Raw genomic sequence first — 20,096 nt, 5'->3', positions numbered from 1 at the left:
TTGGCTTCATTCTGTGCCCCTCATGGTGGCATAATGGCTGCACAGCTCTAGCCCTCACCCAATCCTCACAGCAGCCCCAGCAGAGAAAACTTCTCCTCTCAATGGACCCCACAAAAGCCTCAGGATTCACTCTGATTGGACCAACTTTGATCCCTAAACCAACCACTGTGACCAGAAAATGGAGACAGGATTATGGGCCAGGTCTAAGTTATGTGCCAACCCCTTGAAGTAAAAGTGAGGTCAGCTCCATCCAAACTAGAGGGAATGGGAAGAGAAAGGTGGTTTCCCAGGGGAAAATCAGGGTTCTGTATCCAGAAGGTGGGGAAATCGGTACAGGGCAGGGAAAAAGCCACACGACTCCGCATGGAGCTGGAACCCTAGGCCCAAAATCCATCTCTGAATCGGGACTAAGGGCTGGAAAAGCCCTCTGGGAGGGACAGACCAGAACCTGAGGTCCTGCCGAATTCCCCGAGGCTCCAGGCCAGGCTCTGCTGTTTCTCACCCATGTCTCTGGACACAGGAGCGAAGTTAAAGGATCTGGAGGAGGCCGTGGCTGCCCTGGAAGCTCAGTGTCGGGCAAAGGAGGAGCGCCGGATCGACCTGGAGCTGCGGCTGGTGGCTGTGAAGGAGCGCTTGCAGCAGTCCCTGGCAGGCGGCCCGGCCCTGGGGCTCTCCGTGAGCTGCAAGAACAAGAGTGGGGTGAGTCCATGCCCTTCTGGGCCAGGGGCAGCTGCTTCTTAATCCCCTCAGTGCTACAGACCTTCATGATCATTCTTTGGGGGTAGGAGTTGTGCTCGCTTGCCCATGAGCAGGTGGATGCCCAGAGGGGAGCAGAACATGCCAGAAGAGAGCCTCCCAAAGAGCAGGTGGCGCCTCTAGGAAGGGGACTCCCAGAGCAAGTTCTGGCCTGTGCTGTCTCCCCCGCACCTGCCACTTCACCTTTTATCCTGAATGTGATCTTAGAAGTAGCCTTTGGGTTACGGACAATTATAACTACGATATGTTGAATAAGAATAACAAACGTGTTGGGGCGCCTGGGTGGCACAGCGGTTAAGCGTCTGCCTTCAGCTCAGGGCGTGATCCTGGCGTTGTGGGATCGAGCCCCGCATCAGGCTCCTCTGCTATGAGCCTGCTTCTTCCTCTCCCACTCCCCTGCTTGTGTTCCCTCTCTCTCTGGCTGTCTCTATCTCTGTCAAATAAATAAATAAAATCTTTAAAAAAAAAAAAAAGAATAACAAACGTGTGTTGAACAATAACCATAGGCCCGCATTTTAACCTCCATTATCTCATGCGATCTTCACGGCATTCCAGGACTGTAGGGCTAGGTGTATTGGCGCCACTGGATATAAATGGAAATGGAGGTCAGAAATGTTGAAGGACTTACTCAAGGTCACTCCGTTGTATGGGAGACAGGTTCCCAATCTAGGAAGTCTGACTCCAGAGCCCGGCGTTAGCCCCAGTACGCGTGCCCTGTCTTAGGGTCCCTCGTGTACCAAGCCATCCTCTGGGTTTTGCATATCCATTATCTCCAGTGCTCCAAGCAACCCTGCAAGGTAGATGCTCTCACCCCAAATGAGACCTCCTCAGGGAGAACTTGGCTGATCTCTGTCTCCATCTGAATGTCTCAGCCTCAGCACTACTGACATTTGGGGCCAATAGTTCTTTTCCTAGGGGACTGCCATATGCATTGCGGGATGCTTGACAGCATTCAAGCGTCTACCTGCTAGATGCCAGTAGCTCCACACCCCATTGACAACAAGAGATGTCTCCAGAAGGTGCCAAACTTTCCCTGGAAGGGCAAAATCGCCCCCATTTGGGAACCACTGGTCTAAATTACCGCGAGTCCATGTTATTCTTTCTCATAGCACTTAGCCACAGTTTGTGTATACATGTGTATATGGATGTGTGTGTGTGTGTGTGTGTGTGTGTGTATTTATGTGTCTTTACTTGTCTAATGTCTGTCTGCCCCATTAGGTTGTATTTTTATTAAAAATTGGACTATGTCTGTTTTATCATTATAGCCTTAGCCCTTTTACAGAGTCTGCAAAATAGGAGTGCCACGAATGTTTGTTGAATGAATAAAAGTTATGCCTGCTTTCAGACAAGGACATGGAGACTCTGAGAGATGAAATAACTTGTCTGATGAGTTTGAGTTGTCACTGGAAACTGTATTCTTACCTTTGTTGTCTGAGGCCGCAGTACTGCCTGGTCAGACCACATCCCACGTCTGGGAAGCCAGGCTGTTCCTTCTGCCCCCCCTGCTTCCTTTCCACGGGGTTTTCCAACCTCATTTACAGACAAAGAGCTTAAAGGACAAAGGCAAACTCTCAGAGGGCTGGAGGAGGAGCTGGAAGTGGTTCACTCATCCCAGCTGTTCCTTCCACCAGTGTGCCCTGAAATTCACACGCCAGAGGGCTTTTCCCACCACTTGCCGTCCTTTTTGATGGCCTTTGGAGATAGAAGTCTTCTCAAATTCCCTGCAGGCTTAGCCATTAATATGCTGCACTTCAGTAACTACATCCAGTAATGGACTGAGCAACTATCTGGGAAAGTTAAGGGGTGAGAGCACTGTAGAAGAAGAGAAGAAATACAGGGGAGAGGTGAAGAGAGAGGGCGGTAGGGTTTGAATCCCGGCTCTCCCACTCACCAGCTGTGCGACCTTGAGCAGTGACTTGACCTTCCCATTTTCCTTATCTATAAAATAGGATGACTAATAATAGTACCTACCTCGTAGGTTTGGAAAGGCTAAATGAGCAAATCCACGCAAAGCCTGGTGCATAGTGAGGGCTCGGTGATTTTAGACGTCGTTACTTTTATTCCAAGGCCCTCAAGCGTGTGCCTCCCCTTGCCTTTTGGTGCTGGCGTGTGTGCGGAGTGCCTTCTATTTGCGTTCTTTGGAGGGCAAGCCAGGTGTGGGTAGCTAGCATTAGGCCTTGCCAATGTAACTATTTTTCCTCATCTACAGGAAACTGCAAATAAACCCCAGAACAATGCCCTAGAGCAACCTGTCCCTGTCAACTGTATTTCTGAGCTGAGGAAGAGAAGCCCATCCATCGTAACCTCCAGCCAAGGAAGGGTGCTACAGAAAGCCAAGGTACAGCAATAGCTCAGCGAATTAAAATCCAGAGATCTGGCAGCCTCCTTTCTATGGAACCTCACCAAGAACTCAAGAATCAGCCGGTTACAAAGGCAGAGAATTGCCAATACATCCATGCAGTCAATCAGGAAGTTTGCTCAGAGAAGATCCTCAAATCTCATTCAGGACCTACTTACTCACTTCTAAAGATTTTTATTTATTTATTTTTTTATTTATTTGACAGAGAGACAGCCAGCGAGAGAGGGAACACAAGCAGGGGGAGTGGGAGAGGAAGAAGCAGGCTCCCAGCGGAGGAGCCCGATGTGGGACTCGATCCCGGAATGCCGAGATCACGCCCTGAGCCGAAGGCAGCCGCCTAACGACTGCGCTACCCAGGCGCCCCTACTTACTCACTTTTAATACACAGTCCTAACAAACTTAGTTTTCTGGTCTCTGAGCCTACGGTGGGTTTTGAGACAGGAAAGTCTCTGTTTCATAGGCGAGGAAACGGAAGATCAGGGAGTAACAGGACCTGCCCAAGATTATGCAGGGTGTCACTGTGCTGGGATGCAAACCAGCCTCTTCCACTTCTAAGCCCCAGGCTCATTCCATGATACTGGCCCAGTATCCTCTTGGGGCCAGCTGTGTTCCTAACTTCTGCGATTTTAGAAAGGTAATATAGTACATTTACTGCATATGCTGAAAAACCCCAACAAGTTCTCAGGAAGTACCCTGAAAGCAAACATGTCAAGAATTCTACAAGAAGGCATTTGAATAGTCACACCACGTGGAGTAGATTATAAACAGCCTCACATCAGTTCAGATCAGGTTTTGCCCCCAGCTGAGTTTGTGCCAAAACACTTGAGAAAAAAATCTGGTTTCAGGGCTTTCTGGATTTCAGAATTGGGGATAAGAAAGTGTGGACTTGAGGGGCACCTGGGTGGCTCAGTCGGTTAAGCATCTGCCTTCAGCTCAGGTCATGATCCCAGGGTTCTTGGATCAAGCCCCCCTTCGGGCTCCCTGCTCAGCAGGGAACCTGCTTCTCCCTCTCCCCTTGCTTCTCCCCCCTGCTCATGCTCTCTCTCTCTCTCTTTCTCTCTCAAATAAATAAACAAAATCTGAAAGAAAGAAAGAAAGAAAGAAAGAAAGAAAGAAAGAAAGAAAGAAAGAAAGAAAGAAAGAAAGAGAGAAAGAAAGAAATTGTGGACTTGGAAAACAAACACCTGAGCATTAGGACGTGAGAATAGAGAAGTAACCAGCCAGAGGCTAGATCGTCTAGACTAGATATCAGCCACCTTTGTCTATAAAGGTAAATATTTGAGAGCGTGTGGATCACAGAGTTTCTTTCAGAATGACTCAGCTATGCCACTGTAGCAGGAAAGTAGACAACTTGTAAACAAATGATGGACATGGCTGTGTCCCAATAAAACTTTATTTATGGACACTGAGATTTGAATTTGATTAAATTTTCACATGTCAAGAAAAATTATTATTCTCTTGTTTTCGAACATTTAGAAATGTAAAAACCATTCTTAGCTGATGCATGTTAGAAACACACAGTGAGCCAGATATGGCCTGTGGGCCAGTTTGTTTCTCTTTGATCCTTCTAGGCCATTAGAAGAACTGTGAATTTTGTTCTAACATAATGGAAAGTCATTGGCAAGTTTTGAGCAAAAAATCTATGGATATGAATTACCTTTTTAAAGACCATTCTGGGGATGCCTGGGTGGCTCAGTCGGTTAAGCATCTGCCTTCAGCTCAGGTCATGATCCCAGGGTCCTGGGATGGAGTCCCGCATTGGGCTCCTTGCTCAGTGGGGAGCCTGCCTCTCCCTCTGTCTGCTTCTCCCCTGCCCACCGCTCCCCCTGCTTGTGCTCGCTCTCTCCGTGACAAAGACGTTTTAAAAATTTTTTAAATAAAAAATAAATAATTTTTTAAGTAATAAAAAAAATAATAAAAAATAAAAGACCATTCTGGGGGTGACTGGGTGGCTCAGTTGGTTAAGCATCCAACTCTTGATTTTGGCTCAGGTTGTGATCTTAGGGTCATGATCTCAGGTTCATGAGGTCGAGCCCAGTGTTGGGCATGGCGCCTACTTAAGATATTCTCCCTCCTTCTCCCTTTGCCCCTCGCCCTGCCTCGCACATGCTCTCTCTCTAAAAAAAAAAAAAAAAAAAAAAAAAACACACACAAAAAACGCCATTCTGGAACAATGTTGAGAACAGATAAGGGGACAGGGGAGACCAGTTAGGAGTCATCTCGATGCGAGAGGAGAAAGGTGTAGTGGGGGTGATTTGAAATGTCTGGCTTTGGAGGTAGAGCTGAAGGATCTGCTGATGGGGATGTGGAGGATAAGGAGAAGAAAGGAATCGAGGATGACTCCTAAGTCATTGCCCTGAGCAACTGCAGTTTAGATGGTGAAGACTGGGAGAAGACCAGCAGGTTGGGAGTGGGGAATCCTCCCGGCAAGAATGTTCCAGCCATCCCATTTAATCCTGGTTCACACCATCACCTCCAGAGCTGAAAACCCTATGCATCATTTATGGGTAAAAGCCATTCACTACTGGCCAGGACTTCAGTATCCCTCCCAGACGAAGTCCTACACGGCTCCAGGGGAAAGAATGGAGCCCGGCAGGCTGCCTGCCTCCACCCTTCCTTAACAAACTGCTTTGTTTTTTGTTTTTGTTTTTTTTTTTAAGATTTTATTTATTTATTTGACAGAGATAGAGACAGCCAGCGAGAGAGGGAACACAAGCGGGGGGAGTGGGAGAGGAAGAAGCAGGCTCACAGCAGAGGAGCCCGATGTGGGGCTCGATCCCACAACTCCAGGATCACGCCCTGAGCTGAAGGCAGACACTTAACCGCTGTGCCACCCAGGCGCCCCAACAAACTGCTTTGGTTTCTCTTTCATCAGCCTCCTACCTCACCCCACCCCAGCATTAGAGCCAAGCAGAGACTGGCCTCAGTTTCCTTGTCTGAGAAAGACAAACTTTGTGATATTTGAGCCCCCATAAAGATGAGGCCCCCAGAGTGGAGAAAGGACTTACCACAGCTACGGAAGGAGGGTGAGACTAGGACCCGTGGCTCTCTAATCTGTCCAGTGGAGATCTTTATGTAATTAGGTGCAGTGGAATGTTTTTATCCTGCAAGTCACACTAGAATATTCAGCAACCTGATTTGTCTTGTCTTTCTGGACTTCAGGAATGGGAAATGAAGAAGACCTAGAAAAAGGATGAAGATTTCATTCCAAAGGAAATGCAAGATTGTACTGGAAACACTTTTTTCACAAGGAGACGCCAGGACACTGGAAGTAGCTTCTTCAGGGCACCCTAAAGACCAGCCTTTATTGTCTGCATGATTACAGGGAATATGGGGAGGGAAGAAGTAAAAGGGAAGAGGGACATGGAGGGCGTCCTTGTAACTTCCCAGAGGGTGGAAAACGGGGGTGGAGGGAGATAGAAATCTGCACGGTTGTAAAGGTTTTGTTAAATGTCTTTGCCCTCACTTCTGAAGAAGAAATGAAAGCACATGTGATTAAGCCATTCCATCCCATTCTAGCGTCCCACTCCCAGGCTTTAGGGCAAAGGAAGACAGTGCTGAAGCATTGGTAGGCAGTACAGTACAAAGAGACAAGCCTTGATCATCTGATCACACGTGTGCCGATTGGATTCATATTGATTGGGCATCACTGACAACCTCTGGGCAACATAAAGAGGCCGCAAAATCAACCGAATTTCCCTGCCTGCATAAAGGCGATAAAAACTAGAGACAACACGCAAATTCTGCAATCATTCCTTACGGGCTTCAGAACCAGACAGATGCGGCTACCAGAACCCTGTGTTTGAGTTGTTTTCAAATTAGAGATCTGATACACAGCGGGCGAGGGGAGGCTCAGCCGTGGACTTATTTTCAGGTCACGGCGATAGGGACAGGAACATGGATTTCTCACAGGATGTTGCAGGCATCGGTGGGGTCCTTTGTGCTCAGTCAAGTCCTTTATCTATTTCATAGGACACTCAGGCTCCAGGAACTCGGGCTAGAAATCCAAGTGAAGCTCTTTATGTCTTTATCCTGATATTTGCCCTTGAGGGCTGTCCAGTCTGCACTTCCGTATCTGCTGTCAAGTCAAACTATCAGGGAGAATCAAAGGACGGTGGGCCGTTTCTGCCAGGAGTGCCCTTTATTAACACTTGATACTTTCATAGGGAAGCAAGGACCTCAAGTCTTGGGCAGTCTCCTTGCTGTGCCACTCACTACTTTCTCAACAGTGTAGGCAATTTTTAGGTCTTTACATTTCCTTCTAAAAAAAGATAAAACCAGTTAACCGTCAAGAGCTCAAAGGTTAGCTCCAGGAGAAAGAAAATCCCAGAATGACCTTTGGACACTTTGCTGGAGGTTTCACATACTTCACCTTACCTAGGGCTTTATACACTTTTGCCTTACCCAAACTTTACCACCCTTTGAGGTAGGTGGAGACCAGAGCAGGGAAAATAACCCGACCAGAATCACCTAGCTGGTCAGTGGCAGAGGCAGGGCTTATGAGCCTGGATCCAGACAGGGTTAGGTTTGAGCACTGCCTCGGCCACTGACCAGCTGGTGAGTCTGGGAAAGTCACTTGACCTCTCTGATTCTTGTTTTCTTTATCTATGAAACCCAGATTAACAGTTCCATTTTCCTCCCAAGACTAGTGGGGAAATTCAATGAGATAGTACATGGGAAGAAGCATCTTGCACACTATCTGAGAAACAGAAATGCTCAGTCAATAGTGGCTCTTAAGCTAAATAAGAAATGTCTGACTCAAAATCCTGTGTTCTCTCCACTGAAGAAACGATGTTTTTATGGTAATCACAGCCATCAAAAAGCTAAAAAGCAACTAATCCATAACTGACAGTTTTCATCTAGATTCCACTTAAACATCTCCAGTGAAAAAGAGCTCACAAAATCTGGATTGTTAATGTTCTTTTTAAAAATGTGGATCCTGGAATGAAACCCAACATCCAATTATGTCCTCAGCGTGTATTCTTTCTCACGCAGTTATTTTGGGGTTGAACATTTTTCCCACCGACAGATCTTGGGAGTCCTTGAGAGGGGGACTACTACAGAATTAATAATAAACTTATTGAGCACTCATGCATCAGGTATTGTGTTAGCCAAAGCCAGCTTCATGGGCACATAACCTGTGCAGTCACAAGAATTAGGAGGGTCCTGGGCTTGGTTTCATGCTCTGCTGTTATGCTTTTTAAATTTTTTTTTAAAGATTTTATTTATTTATTTGTCAGAGAGAGAGCACAAGCAGGGCGAGTGGCAGGCAGAGGGAGAAGCAGGCTCATTGCTGAGCAGGGAGCCCAATGCGGGACTTGATCCCAGAACCTTGGGATCATAACCTGAGCCGAAGGCAGACGCTTAACCGACTGAGCCACCCAGGCACCCTGTCGTTACTGTCTTAATAATTTTTGAACAAGGGGTGTCACATTTTCCTTTTGCCCTTTAAATTGTGTAGCCAGTCCTGGTGCTAACTAATCACTTTTCCTGGCATTATCTATTATCTATTATCCCAGTTTTCAGTTCGGGAAACTGTTCGGTTTCAGTTCAGTTCAGGAAAATGAAGCCCAGAGGGGTTATGTAACCTGCAGGAGCCCACAGTTCGGAATTAGTGGAGCCAGCAGTCCTTCCTCTTAGTTCCAAGGTTCCATTTCATCTATGTCTTACCCCACCCCCTCCCCTTGCACTGCAGCATTCAGAAGCACACTAGCACTTAATAAATAGATGAATGATGAATGTACATACTCAGCACATTTGGTGTAAGTTAGTTAGCTAAGAGAAGTGTAAACAAAATGGCTAAAGCATAGATGCCAGTCCTCATCTGTTAAAATGCCTTGCTTCGTTTGTTTGTTTGTTTTTCCAAAGTATAGGCTCATGGCTCTAGGGTGGATTTGAAGCTCCATCTTTCCCAACACTGCCAAGTGTTGGGACTGTAAGATTTCTATAGTGTCCCTGGATCCTCAATGGGGGACCCTGAGCAGGTGTACCAACCTCTCTGAGCCTCACTTTTCTCAAATGTAAAAGGGGATCATAATCCCTCCTTAACCCATGTTGCCGTTCTGAGGCCAAAAGGAAACATCAGGTGTTGGTTACAACACATTTGGGCTGGGCCTTGAATAGAATAAAAAGATGTAAAAGTCTCCAGCTCCGTCCTCAGGGAACTCACAGACAAGCAGAGAGAATATCTGACCCGAATAGCTACAGTAAAAGTAAGCATGTTATGGTGAAGATTTAGAATGATGACGGCACACTTCTCATTCCTTAAATAATATTTTTGACCTTAGGGACTATCCAGTAACTAGTTTGGCAACTCCAAGTGCCCTCAACCCCAATCACCAATCTATCCTCACTTCCTGACTGTTTTCCATACTAAATCCCTCTAAAATTGATCCACTTCCTCCTACCTCCACTGACATCAACCATTAATCCATTCAACAAATATTTGTTGAGAACCTATTATGTATACGTACTGTACTAGATGTCAGAAATTGCAGAAATTCACGGCTGTGAACAAGACACGCACCCCCTTGCTCAAACTCTAGTTGGGAGAACAAACAAAAAGAAAACAAAACAAATAAAAAACAAATACGGAACCAGAAATGTGCTGGACACACCTAAAATAGTAGCTACTTTAGATAGGGTGTTACAAAGGTCTATTAAGGGGTCTTCAAGACAGAATACAGCCCTCCCTTGCATGGACTAGTACAATAGCTTGTCTCCCTACCTCTTTGTTTAGACCCAGCAATCTCTATCATACGGGAGGCAAAACGATCCGTTAAACATGTAAAGGTTTTGTAACATGTTCCCATTGCAATCAGAGTAAGACTCAAGTTCATTGTACAAAAATTGTGTGTACTACATTAAGACACTGTTCCATCGTTCATTGGCAATAACCGACTAATCTCTGCCCACATGGAGCTCACATTCTAGCGAAGGGAAATGAGAAAATACACATTTTAAAACATAGCGAAGTCAGAAAACAAGGGACCTGGAGGAAAAAAGCGGGTAAGAGTGATGGCGGAGTCGGGCTTCAAGTTTTTTAAATCCCTCGCGTGATCTGTTCCGCTAATTCTGTTGTGTTGCCTGCCCCTCTTTTCTCCAATAATTCGGCGCCTTACTCGCAATATACTCTCCCTCTTGACTGGGTCTTGTTAGATGATGTTTACCTCTACCTGAACCACTTTCCTCCTCTTTTCATCTACTCATTCTTCAGCTTTCAGTTCAAGTATTTCCTCCGGTGAAACTGCCCACACTCGGCCACAACCTATTCTAGACTTCCGGGGGACCACGCCCCCCCCACCTTTAAACACCAGTCATATTTTGACTTTAAGTCGCGTTTGCATTCACTTATTGTTTACAATTTCGCGTAAGCTCCTTGAAGGTACAGTTGCGACCCCCCTGGGTTGGCCGCGGATTTCGCGACCAGGACGGACCCTAAGCCCCGCCAGAGGAACCCGCCCTACGCGCCCACACGCGGGGGACCGGAAGTGTCGTGTTCCGTCGGGGACACCGGATAGGCAGGAGCAGCGCGCGCGCCAGGATAACCGGAAGTGTGGCGTTCCTGCCCCGGGTCCCGGGCTGGGAGCGCCCGCGAAGTCTGCCGGGAAGCGTGGTATCTCGCTAATCTCTTCATTTGGAGTAAGTGCGCGTGCGCTGCCTCCGTCAGCCGAGATCGGGAATATGGCTGCGCGGTCCGTATGGGCGGTCCCGCGGCTGGTGCAGCGCCTCCTGGCCTCGAGTGCCGCGTCCGAAGGCAGGTGAGCGAGGCAGGCCGCGGGTCGGGAGTTGAGGATTGTGCGGGACAAGCAAGCTGGAAGGGCGGTTGTGGGCTGGAGGGCGTGAAATGACCCACCAAGCCTCTCGGCTGTCCGATCCGGCGCTCACGGCCCCATTTTACAGAGAAGGAGACTGAGGCACACAGCCGCGCCTCCTTGTCAGGCCAAGAAAGAGCCGAGGTCACGTTCCTGGGAGGTGGGAACTCTTCAGCCCCGAGGATCGACTGAATTGGGGATGTACGTCTCCCGGCCCCTTTCCCTCCAGCGGGGGTGTCTGCAGTTAAATTGGGATTCTCCCCGCTCACTCCCTGTGTGACCCTAAGCCAGTCCTTTCCCCCCTTTCCCGTCATCTCGGCTTCACTTTACCTGTTGGTAAAAGGAGGGCGGTCGGCTTGGTTTCCAAAACGGCCCTTCCACCTGCCCTCGGGAGTCTATAAAGTTCTATTTGCTGCTCTTCACTATTGGCTGCGGCACCTTTTATTGATTACTTATGCCGACTGTGGAACTCTATGGGTAGTTCTATTTATTCTCCCGTTCAGTGGAGAAAACTGAGGTTTAGAAAAGTTCAGTAACTTTGCCAAACTCAAATACTCTGTAATCGTGGAACCCAAATTAGAAATCAGTCAGGGCTCTATAATTTTAATTAGCGAGCAATGTTAATTATTCTCAGGGACGACTCCCTGTTAGACTGTTTCTTCCTCAGAAAGAATAAAAATGAGTGAATTGTCGGGTAAGTAAGGTTGGACTTCTGGAATGTAAATTAAGCTGCGAGGAATTTCTTTGCGGGAATTTCTCCTAACCGTTTGTCACCTTTTTATCTTAACACACTTGACCTAGCACCTGGGTACAAGATTGAATTCAGGGTTTCAGGCTTTTTAAAAAACTTTTGGCCAGCTTGTGATGTAGGGAAGTGACCAGAAGAAAGAAGTTCCCATCTAAAATTTCCCCTCACTCCAGTTCTGGAGCAGGAGGAATTGAAGGGATCAGCCTCAACTCTCCTCTTCAGACTTGGGCTTTGACCATTTTCTCTTTAAACTGGCCCGGGGAGTATTTTGACCTACTTTCAATTGGATAAGTGTAGTTTGTTAGGATTGGAAGGAGGTATTTCACCCTGTGTGATTTGTCCCAGATCTGTGGTGACCATATTTTCTGAACCAAAAATGTGGAACCATATACAATCTGACACCAGATTGTAGTAATTGAGTTGAGGCCTGGCCTGGAAAGTCTGGGACATAAAAGCCATCTTGCCCATAGCTTTCTACTGACTGTCCCCACCCCGTTCGTGAAACAAACTCATTTTACCTGCTTTAAATCTTTGCACGGATGTCACCTCAATGACTGCTCTTCGATATATGCCAGTTTATATGAGTGAATTATTTTAAAAGGTTTTAAAGGTACAAAAGGTTTTAAAGACCTTTTGTACTCACACAGTGATTTTGTTGATTTTACTTCAAATCAAATTATGGGAATCCAGGAAGTGTTATGGAAACTTCCTTGAAGGAGGAGTCAGAACTCCTACAATCCAAGATTTGTAAAGTAGTCCCTGCTCTAAATTTTTTCCTTTGTAAATAACTATATATCAGATATTTGAGCTGTCTGAAATTCTAGATTACAAACATGATTGAATACAAAGATCCATTTTTTTCACCTGTTTATAGTTCACAGTCTGGAACGTATAGTGTTTTATAAGTATTTAATTGACTTGATTTTACACAGAAGTGAGTTCCCAACTCAGAATTTCTCTTAACACAGGTTCTTTTTCATAAGAGCCTTACTTAGGAGCTTGTGGTCAAGAAAACTTTAGAATTCTAGACCTAACTCCAGTTTGACACAGGCCTTTTACTGGGCTTAATTTTCCCCATGTGTAAAATGAAGGATTGAAGCAGAAATGTATGGCTTTGTGTTTTGAATTCCCGCTTCTGATATTACCCTGCTGGTTCTGGGCATTAGAACTTGGTTTTCTTTTGCTGACTTTTGTGTCCCCACTTCTGGCTCTTTCTGCTGCCTTGTGTTCAGTATCCTGATTCAACAGAATACTAGCTGTGTGATCTTATGCAAGTCATAAGCCTCTCTGAGCCTAAGTTTTCTCATTTATGAAATTGAGATGATAGGGGCACCTGGGTGGCTCACTCGGTTAAGTGCCTGCCTTTGGCTCAGGTCATGATCTCAGGATCCTCGCATCAGGGTCCTTGGTCAGTTGGGAGTCTGCTTCTCCCTCTCCCTCTGCGCCTTCCTACCACTCGTGCTTTCTCTGTCTCAAAAAAATAAAATCTTTAAAAAACAAATTGAGATGATAATATAATTTCTCTCACACACTGTGAGATGCAAAGATGATTTACATAAAACCTGACAATGGTGTCTGGCACTTAGTAAGCCCTTTGTAAGTCTTGGTGTTGTTACTGTGACCACAAGCAGTTTGGCTGTGTGTGATGGCATTTCTTCATGTGCCCCCTCCCTCCCACTTTAGGGGATGCCCACATCCTTTCAGTACTGCCACCCAGAGAACTGCTGGTGAGGACTGCAGTTCTGAGGACCCTCCCGATGAGCTTGGGCCCTCTCTTGCAGAACGAGCCTTAAAGCTTAAAGCTGTGAAACTGGAGAAGGAAGTCCAGGACCTAACAGTGAGTAGATTTTGTCTGTTCTTCACATCACATCCCTTCTCTGGTTTAAATATCCACGTACAGTTTTTGCGTCAGTTTTTATATTAAATTTCCTCTCGTTGGCTCTTTACCTCTCCCCCATCTCCACCCTCCTGCTAGGTATATTAGACAAAGTAGTCTATCGTAGTTAAAAACATGTGATGTCACAATACTTACAAATAGCTAATGCTGTGGTACCTTCCCAGTGCCTGGCATGTAGTAGAAACTCAGGAGATATTTGTTGTATAAGTGTGTCGTTTGTCATTGTACTCTGCCAGTCAGACTATATCTGGCATACTCTCCCGTACCCGGGTGACAAACACGCTTTGAGGGCGGTAATTAGAGTAGTTCCAAAGCAAGACCACCCAGAATGGTAGGGAGGTAGGAAAGCATGTCTCGGGGGAGCAATTAAAGGAATCAAGGATTATAAGAATGAAAGAGGAGAAGATTAAAGGAGCTAAGCTAACTGCCTTCAAATAGATGACACATTTTTAAAATATACTGTTTGTTGTCCTGGAGTTCAGTTCAATGAAGGAAAGAGAGTGGCGGTATTGGCTGTGTGTGAAAAAGGAAGCTTTCTCTCAAGATAATGAGCTTGAAAACTGTTGTTAAGTGTTCAGAGTAGGAGGCTAAATGACAGCCCATCAGGACTGCTGTAAAGAGTAGGTTGCTGCTTTGACTCGGGATTTGTAGTAGCCGATCTAAGATTCCTACAGCTCCTGTTTTATTTTTTTATAAAAACCTATCACAAGGATGAAGTTTGTAAAGTGAACAAAAACATTCTTTTCCATCAGCAAGCGTGTATTTTCTGATCATTTTGACTTTGCTTTTGGTGTCAGGTGAGATACCAGAGAGCTGTAGCCGATGGTGAAAACATAAGGCGGCGAACCCAGAGATGTGTAGAAGATGCCAAGATATTTGGTGAGAGATTTATTCGTGATAAAAATGAAAATACCTTTTAGTTTGGGGCACCTGGGTGGCTCAGTCAGTTAAGCGTCGGACTCTTGGTTTCTGCTCGGGTCATGATATTGGTCGGGAGGTTGAGCCCCGAATTGGCCTCTGCACTGGGCATGGAGCCTGCTTGGGATTCTCTCCCTCCCCTCCCCACCCCACATGCAGGCGCACACACTCTCTCTCTCTCAAAAACAACAACAACAAAAAACCTTTTAGTTCAAGGACACTTACTAGCAGTTTTCCAAACTGAACATAGTAAAAAACACATCTAGGTCATAAGCCAATCCTACCCTGCCCTTCCACTCTTGCCTTATGTTTTCCGAGATCTTTATTGGGAATGTTGCCAGGTGGACGATTCGCTAAAATAATGCTTACCTTTGTTTTGACCAAAACCCTTGTTACTTTATTTTTCAAGCATGTACACTTAACATTCTAGTGCTTATACAATCAGTTCTGTTGAACTCATTAATAAACAAGTGAATCATTAAGATGTTCAGAGGAGAATCCAAAGAACAAGACACATGGACAATCAGGAATGCTGAAATTTGCTTCATAGAAGCAGAACTAGTCTATATCCATAGTGCAATAATCAACAACTTTCACTACTATGGACAAAAATCATTGGCATTACGATCAGTATTTACAACTTACTAAGTTATAAAGTAACTCAAAGACAAAGGCTTTGTCCAAAGGCTTGGACCATATGGAAGCAGATAACTCTGGAAGTTGTACTAGATCGCAACTGTTTTTTCACTGATGACTGAGTAATCTTTTTGGTCAGTTTGAAGTCTTGCAGGGTACCTGGCTGACTTAGTGGAGCATGCGATCTCTTGAGCTCTGGGTTAGGCGTTTTAGCCCCACATTGGGTGTAGAGATTACTTAAAAATAAAATCATAAATGCATATATACATTTGAAGGCTGCACGTTAAAAATAATAATAAAAAAATAAAGTCTTTCAGAAATTTTTCTCTGAACACAACATGCTGTCCCAAATGTGTTCATGAAAGTGTTAACAATAGGGATTGAAGGGTAGAGGGCAAATCTCTGATTCCTCACCTTGCTCACAATTTCATACAGAGCGTTATACTTTCACTGCACATAGAATGAAGGTGCTTGAGGAGCCCTTGGATTGTATGTAGTCCAATCTCCTTTTACAAGTGAGCTGAAAAAAGTTAATTGGTGACAGATGAGACATGAGTCCATTGTCTCCTGACCCCCAGTCTATTCTTTCCCCTATGTCATACTGGCTCCTGTTCCCTGGATTTTATCTGCTATTTGTGCATAGGGTTCACTTCATTCCTGTCTCGTCCCATCTGGCCCCAGTGCTTTGGCATAGCCTTCTGCTTTTCATTCAGTGCTAGAGGCATCACGTTTCAAGGCTATGTATGAGTATCAGCTAAGTACTGACCCCCAAATTGTATTACTGATGTTTCATCCAAGTTTTCGTGTCTTATTTCCAACCATCAGGACAGGGCTTAGCAAACTGCAGCCTGTGTGTTAGTCCATAAATACAGTTCTGAATTTCTTCATTAAAAATCTGTAGAAATAAATTTTCTCATTTATTAAATAATCAACTACAGAAGATCCTTGATTTTTCCTTCTTGTCCCACAAAACCTAAAACATTTATTGTATGGCCCTTGATAGGAAAAGTTCACTGATCTTTGAGCTACAAGGAATTTCTGTAGCAAATAAACCAACTGGTACCTGGGGAAGACTTGCCTGCTTGAAGGGAGCAGGTAAATTGGCTTACCAGAAGTTAAGCTTTGATGGGTTGTATCAGTTATATCAGTTTCCTCAAGAATTGATAAGGTTCCCAGGAACAAACAAATATTAGCTAAGCGCAAAATAATCTGATATTCTAATTTATTTAGAGAGCAAAATGTGTCTAGCAGTATGCCACTTAAGTCATTTGCTTGAGCCATTTCCTTCTAGTGGCCAAGAATAAAGATTCTCCCCCACCCCCCACTCCCAAGAAATGGTGCAGACACCAATTTCCTATTGAAATAACAGTAATTAGAATAGAATCAGAGACTGAACCCCTCGCTATACAGACAAGAGAACCTGGGCTTCTGTTTACCCAAATGCATACCACTTGAGTGAACAGAAGCCAGGGTTCTTTGTACCGTGACAATGTACAAGTCTGCCCAGAAGCTTACCACTTTCAAAATTCCTATTAGAGTATGTGTCTTTTTTTAATAGCCGGGAGATACCTTTAGTACCCCCTGATTGATCTTTATGAGACATTCTTTTCTCTTGGGTGAAGTTTTGATCTAATCGGCATACTTCTCAAGCGTTTGGCAAATCTCTTCTACCTTTTCAGCTGATTTCATTAATAGCCATTAATATTTATGGCTGCCATCGCCAATGGAGGTGGGGGAGGTATCTTGTGGAGCTTTGATCACACCAAGTATGGTTTCCTGGAAATGTCTGCTGGTTTTACTCTTTCCTTTCCTTCGCCTCCTCTCCTACCCCAGACCAGGTCACACCAGCATTCCTTCATGCCCCAGCACCCCAAATCCTTTATGTACGTTATTATTGACTAATTTGAATCCTATTACACTTGTTTTGCTCAAGATGCCATAATGGATCTCTGTCACCCAGAAGTTAAAGATAGAATTCCTACCTCTGTCAGTTGTTCCTTCCAGAATCTAGGCGAGCAAGTCCTAGGAAATTTCTTTTCTATCATCTCTTCTTCACTTCCCTGTGGGTGATCTTCCTTTTTACCTCTGAATACAGTTAAGTTGGCTGCCTGTTTTGACACATGGCACCCCTGGATTGGGGTGCCTGGGTGGCTCAGTCAGTTAAGTGACTGACTTCGGCTCAGGTCATGATCCTGGGGTCCTGGGATCAAGCCCCGAGTCCGGCTCCCTCCTCAGCGGGGAGTCTGCTTCTCCCTCTGCCCCTCATCCCACTTGTGCATGCACTCTTCCCCCACCCCAAATGAATAAATAAAATCTTAAAAAAAAAAACAGAAAACAAAACTGTCCCTGGATTAAAACCAGAAGAACAAAGTCCTTCACCCCTCACTAGTTCCCACCAGGGCTTTGCTGTTATCATAGAATATCTGTAATGATGACATTCCTTAACATTTCTGTAAGAAAAATCAAGATGATGCATTGGGAGTAATGAGGTTTCTCAACAACTGAGTTTACTTTTAGAACAGTTCATATGACTAAAAAGATTTTGAAAGTTTTGTGGCCTGTCTCCAGTAAGTATATGTAACTTCAAGCAGGCAGTTGGAGACTCATCTCATCTATGGAGTATTTTACTTTCCTGTCCCTGTTCCTCGAGAATAAACCATTCTTGAGTCTCCCTTAGCACGGTCTTATCGACTAATTTTTGTATTAATGCCCCCTGCCCCGTGAAATGCCAATATCTTGCCCCTACCTAGAATGCATGTCTTAGCAAAATTAAGATGTACAAGAATTTTCAAAATGTGCATAGTAGTAAAGGTGTAGTAGTAAAGGTGAATAGCAATGAAAACACAGGAAACAGTGATCAGTTTTTACAGGACGGGTTTCTGAGCCTCCTGCATGCAGTCTTACCTAGTTCTTAGGTTCTAATCATTTTTTCCCTTTTCGTAGTAGGCTTCCCAGTCATAGGCCTTCCAAGCGAAACACTGGTTTGTCAGTTGGGTTAAGGTAGTAATCCTTGATGACGATCCCTGAGTCCTGTGTGGCAATCTTCCCACTTCCTGGGATGTCAAGTATACTAGCCACTCATCTGGGCGTTCCCCATGCTCCACCCCCAGGAACAAAGTGATTTCCTCACAGACAATAAAAGTGTCTGGTTTCTCTAGGAATTCAGAGTTTCTGTAAGGACTTGGTAGAGGTGGCAGACATTTTGGAGAAGACTACAGAGTACATTTCTGAGGAAACAGAGCCTGGAGACCAGAAGCTCACTCTGGAGAAGATCTTCCGAGGGTTATCACTTTTAGAAGCAAAGCTGAAAAGTGTGTTTGCCAAACATGGCCTGGAGAAGATGACACCCGTCGGTGACAAATATGACCCTCACGAGCATGAACTCATCTGTCATGTGCCAGCTGGTGTTGGGGTACAGCCTGGCACCGTGGCATTAGTAAGGCAAGATGGCTACAAGCTTCATGGCCGCACCATTAGACTTGCCCGGGTGGAAGTGGCAGTGGAGTCTCAGAGAAGACTATGAATGGGCCATGAGGAACTGAATGTTCTCCCAGAGTACAGTCACCTGTGTTTCCTTTATTTATTAAACTAGGTTTGTATTGTACATGAGGTACTTCATGTGATCTGTTTTGGATTTAGTCATATTGGCTTTATTTCTAAGATACTCTACTGATTTAATGTGACCAGTTTGGTCTCATCAGAAGTCTTGCCGTTGGGCATTTGAACAATGTGACAAGTGATCCTATGGCCTTTGTCCAAATATGTTTAAGAAAATTATTTTAAAATTGGTACTCTGATGACTGTCAATTGAAAATCCTTTTAAAAGGTGGAAATGAGGACATGTTTATGTATTTTCAACTAAATGTTTCTGATGGTCCCTAAAACAGGAATTATATAGGATCTTGTATTTCATGGGAAAAGGAGATGGTAGGGATTGGTTCAACATCTGGGTACTTAGATGATAAAGCTTTAGAGTTATATGAATTTAGATCATTTGGGTTGGTTTTTATACACATAGATTTTTAGGACGTCCCCTTTTTTTATTTTATTTTCCTTTTAGCCATCTTTTGTCTTTGTAGTCCCCGCCAGGTAGACCATAGTCACACTCATTGTCCTTTTCCAATTCCCATTTACAAGGGCTAATTAAGGCTCAGGCAAGACTTGGAAGGCAGGGAGTATCAAGAAATTCAAGATACCAGGTTCCTTTCAAGCAAGTATGACCAAGAAACCTTGTGTTTTCTTTGCTGAGTTACCTTCCAATTATTTTCAGCCTCCCTGGGTATATAATCATTTCAGGGAAACCAAGGCAGCACCAGTAGGTAATGACCCAAATCAGCCTATGTAAGTAATTTACCTATAGCTTTTCTTTCCACTAGCCCTTAAATCTTCCACTTTGTCAGATTTGCCTCATCATTCTTTGTTAGATTATGCAGGGAGGTGGTCAGGACAAAAATGTTAGGTTTCTGTGACTTCTCATTTCATTTAGTTATGCTGAATTTTTTTTATTTGGTACTCACAGATCACTACCTCTCACACTGATAAGCTTTATTTTCTAGTTTTTGTATCTGTCTTGTGTTAGGTATATTAACATCTAGCTGTCTTTTATTGACCTCCTAGAATTAATGAGCCTATGTGTTTATTTTTTATTTTTTTTAGTCTTGCTTATGGCTGGTGTTCTGTAAAAGTTTTGTTCAATAAATGAGCAAGTGAATGACCTATCAATCAGACTTTAGAAAGGAGGTCAATTATGAGGATCTTAATGTTAGAAGAGGCCTTAATGATGATCTCATCTCACCCTTTCAGCTGCTTATGCATGAAAACATCTTTAGGACTGGACTCAAAAAATGTCTAAAACTAGTAAACTAAATTTCAGTGAGAACTTGAATAAGGAGTAACTAGATATTAACTTTAATCATTTAAGATCCAACAGTTCTATAAAGAACATGCAAATATGTCCCCAGCGGACAA

At 44.6% G+C, this 20,096-nt stretch overlaps 2 protein-coding genes across 4 annotated transcripts in view; both read left to right on the top strand.

The window, feature by feature from the left end:
• Positions 1–8,080, top strand: part of AFAP1L1 (actin filament associated protein 1 like 1) — a 60,590-nt gene extending 52,510 nt beyond the window's left edge. For all 3 annotated transcript variants that reach the window (XM_045815271.2, XM_045815270.2, XM_045815272.2), the window contains exons 17-19: positions 521–699; positions 2,966–3,094; positions 6,278–8,080. In XM_045815271.2, the coding sequence (XP_045671227.1) occupies positions 521–699; positions 2,966–3,094; positions 6,278–6,301 (332 nt within the window). In that variant the 3' untranslated portion in view covers positions 6,302–8,080. The remainder of the gene's footprint in view (positions 1–520; positions 700–2,965; positions 3,095–6,277) is intronic.
• A 2,639-nt stretch (positions 8,081–10,719) lies between these two features.
• GRPEL2 (GrpE like 2, mitochondrial) lies at positions 10,720–18,732 on the top strand. The gene is made up of 4 exons (XM_045815306.2): positions 10,720–10,875; positions 13,361–13,514; positions 14,372–14,453; positions 18,287–18,732. The coding sequence occupies exons 1-4, from the start codon at positions 10,799–10,801 to the stop codon at positions 18,649–18,651; spliced, it is 678 nt and encodes a 225-aa protein (XP_045671262.1). The 5' UTR covers positions 10,720–10,798; the 3' UTR covers positions 18,652–18,732.
• Positions 18,733–20,096: the final 1,364 nt, after the last annotated feature.

The sequence above is a fragment of the Ursus americanus genome, chromosome 15, assembly GCF_024610735.1.
Source record: "Ursus americanus isolate L20-20 chromosome 15, mUrsAme1.1.p, whole genome shotgun sequence".
NCBI classification, from domain to species: domain Eukaryota; kingdom Metazoa; phylum Chordata; class Mammalia; order Carnivora; family Ursidae; genus Ursus; species Ursus americanus.
This window is presented reverse-complemented; position numbering and strand designations above follow the sequence as displayed.

Coding starts and splice junctions, on each gene's coding strand:
- GRPEL2 (XM_045815306.2), top strand. CDS start 10,799: ATGGCTGCGCGGTCCGTATGGGCGGTCCCGCGGCTGGTGCAGCGCCTC. Junction 10,876..13,360: donor AGTGCCGCGTCCGAAGGCAG/GTGAGCGAGGCA, acceptor CTCCCACTTTAG/GGGATGCCCACATCCTTTCA. Junction 14,454..18,286: donor AGAAGATGCCAAGATATTTG/GTGAGAGATTTA, acceptor TGGTTTCTCTAG/GAATTCAGAGTTTCTGTAAG.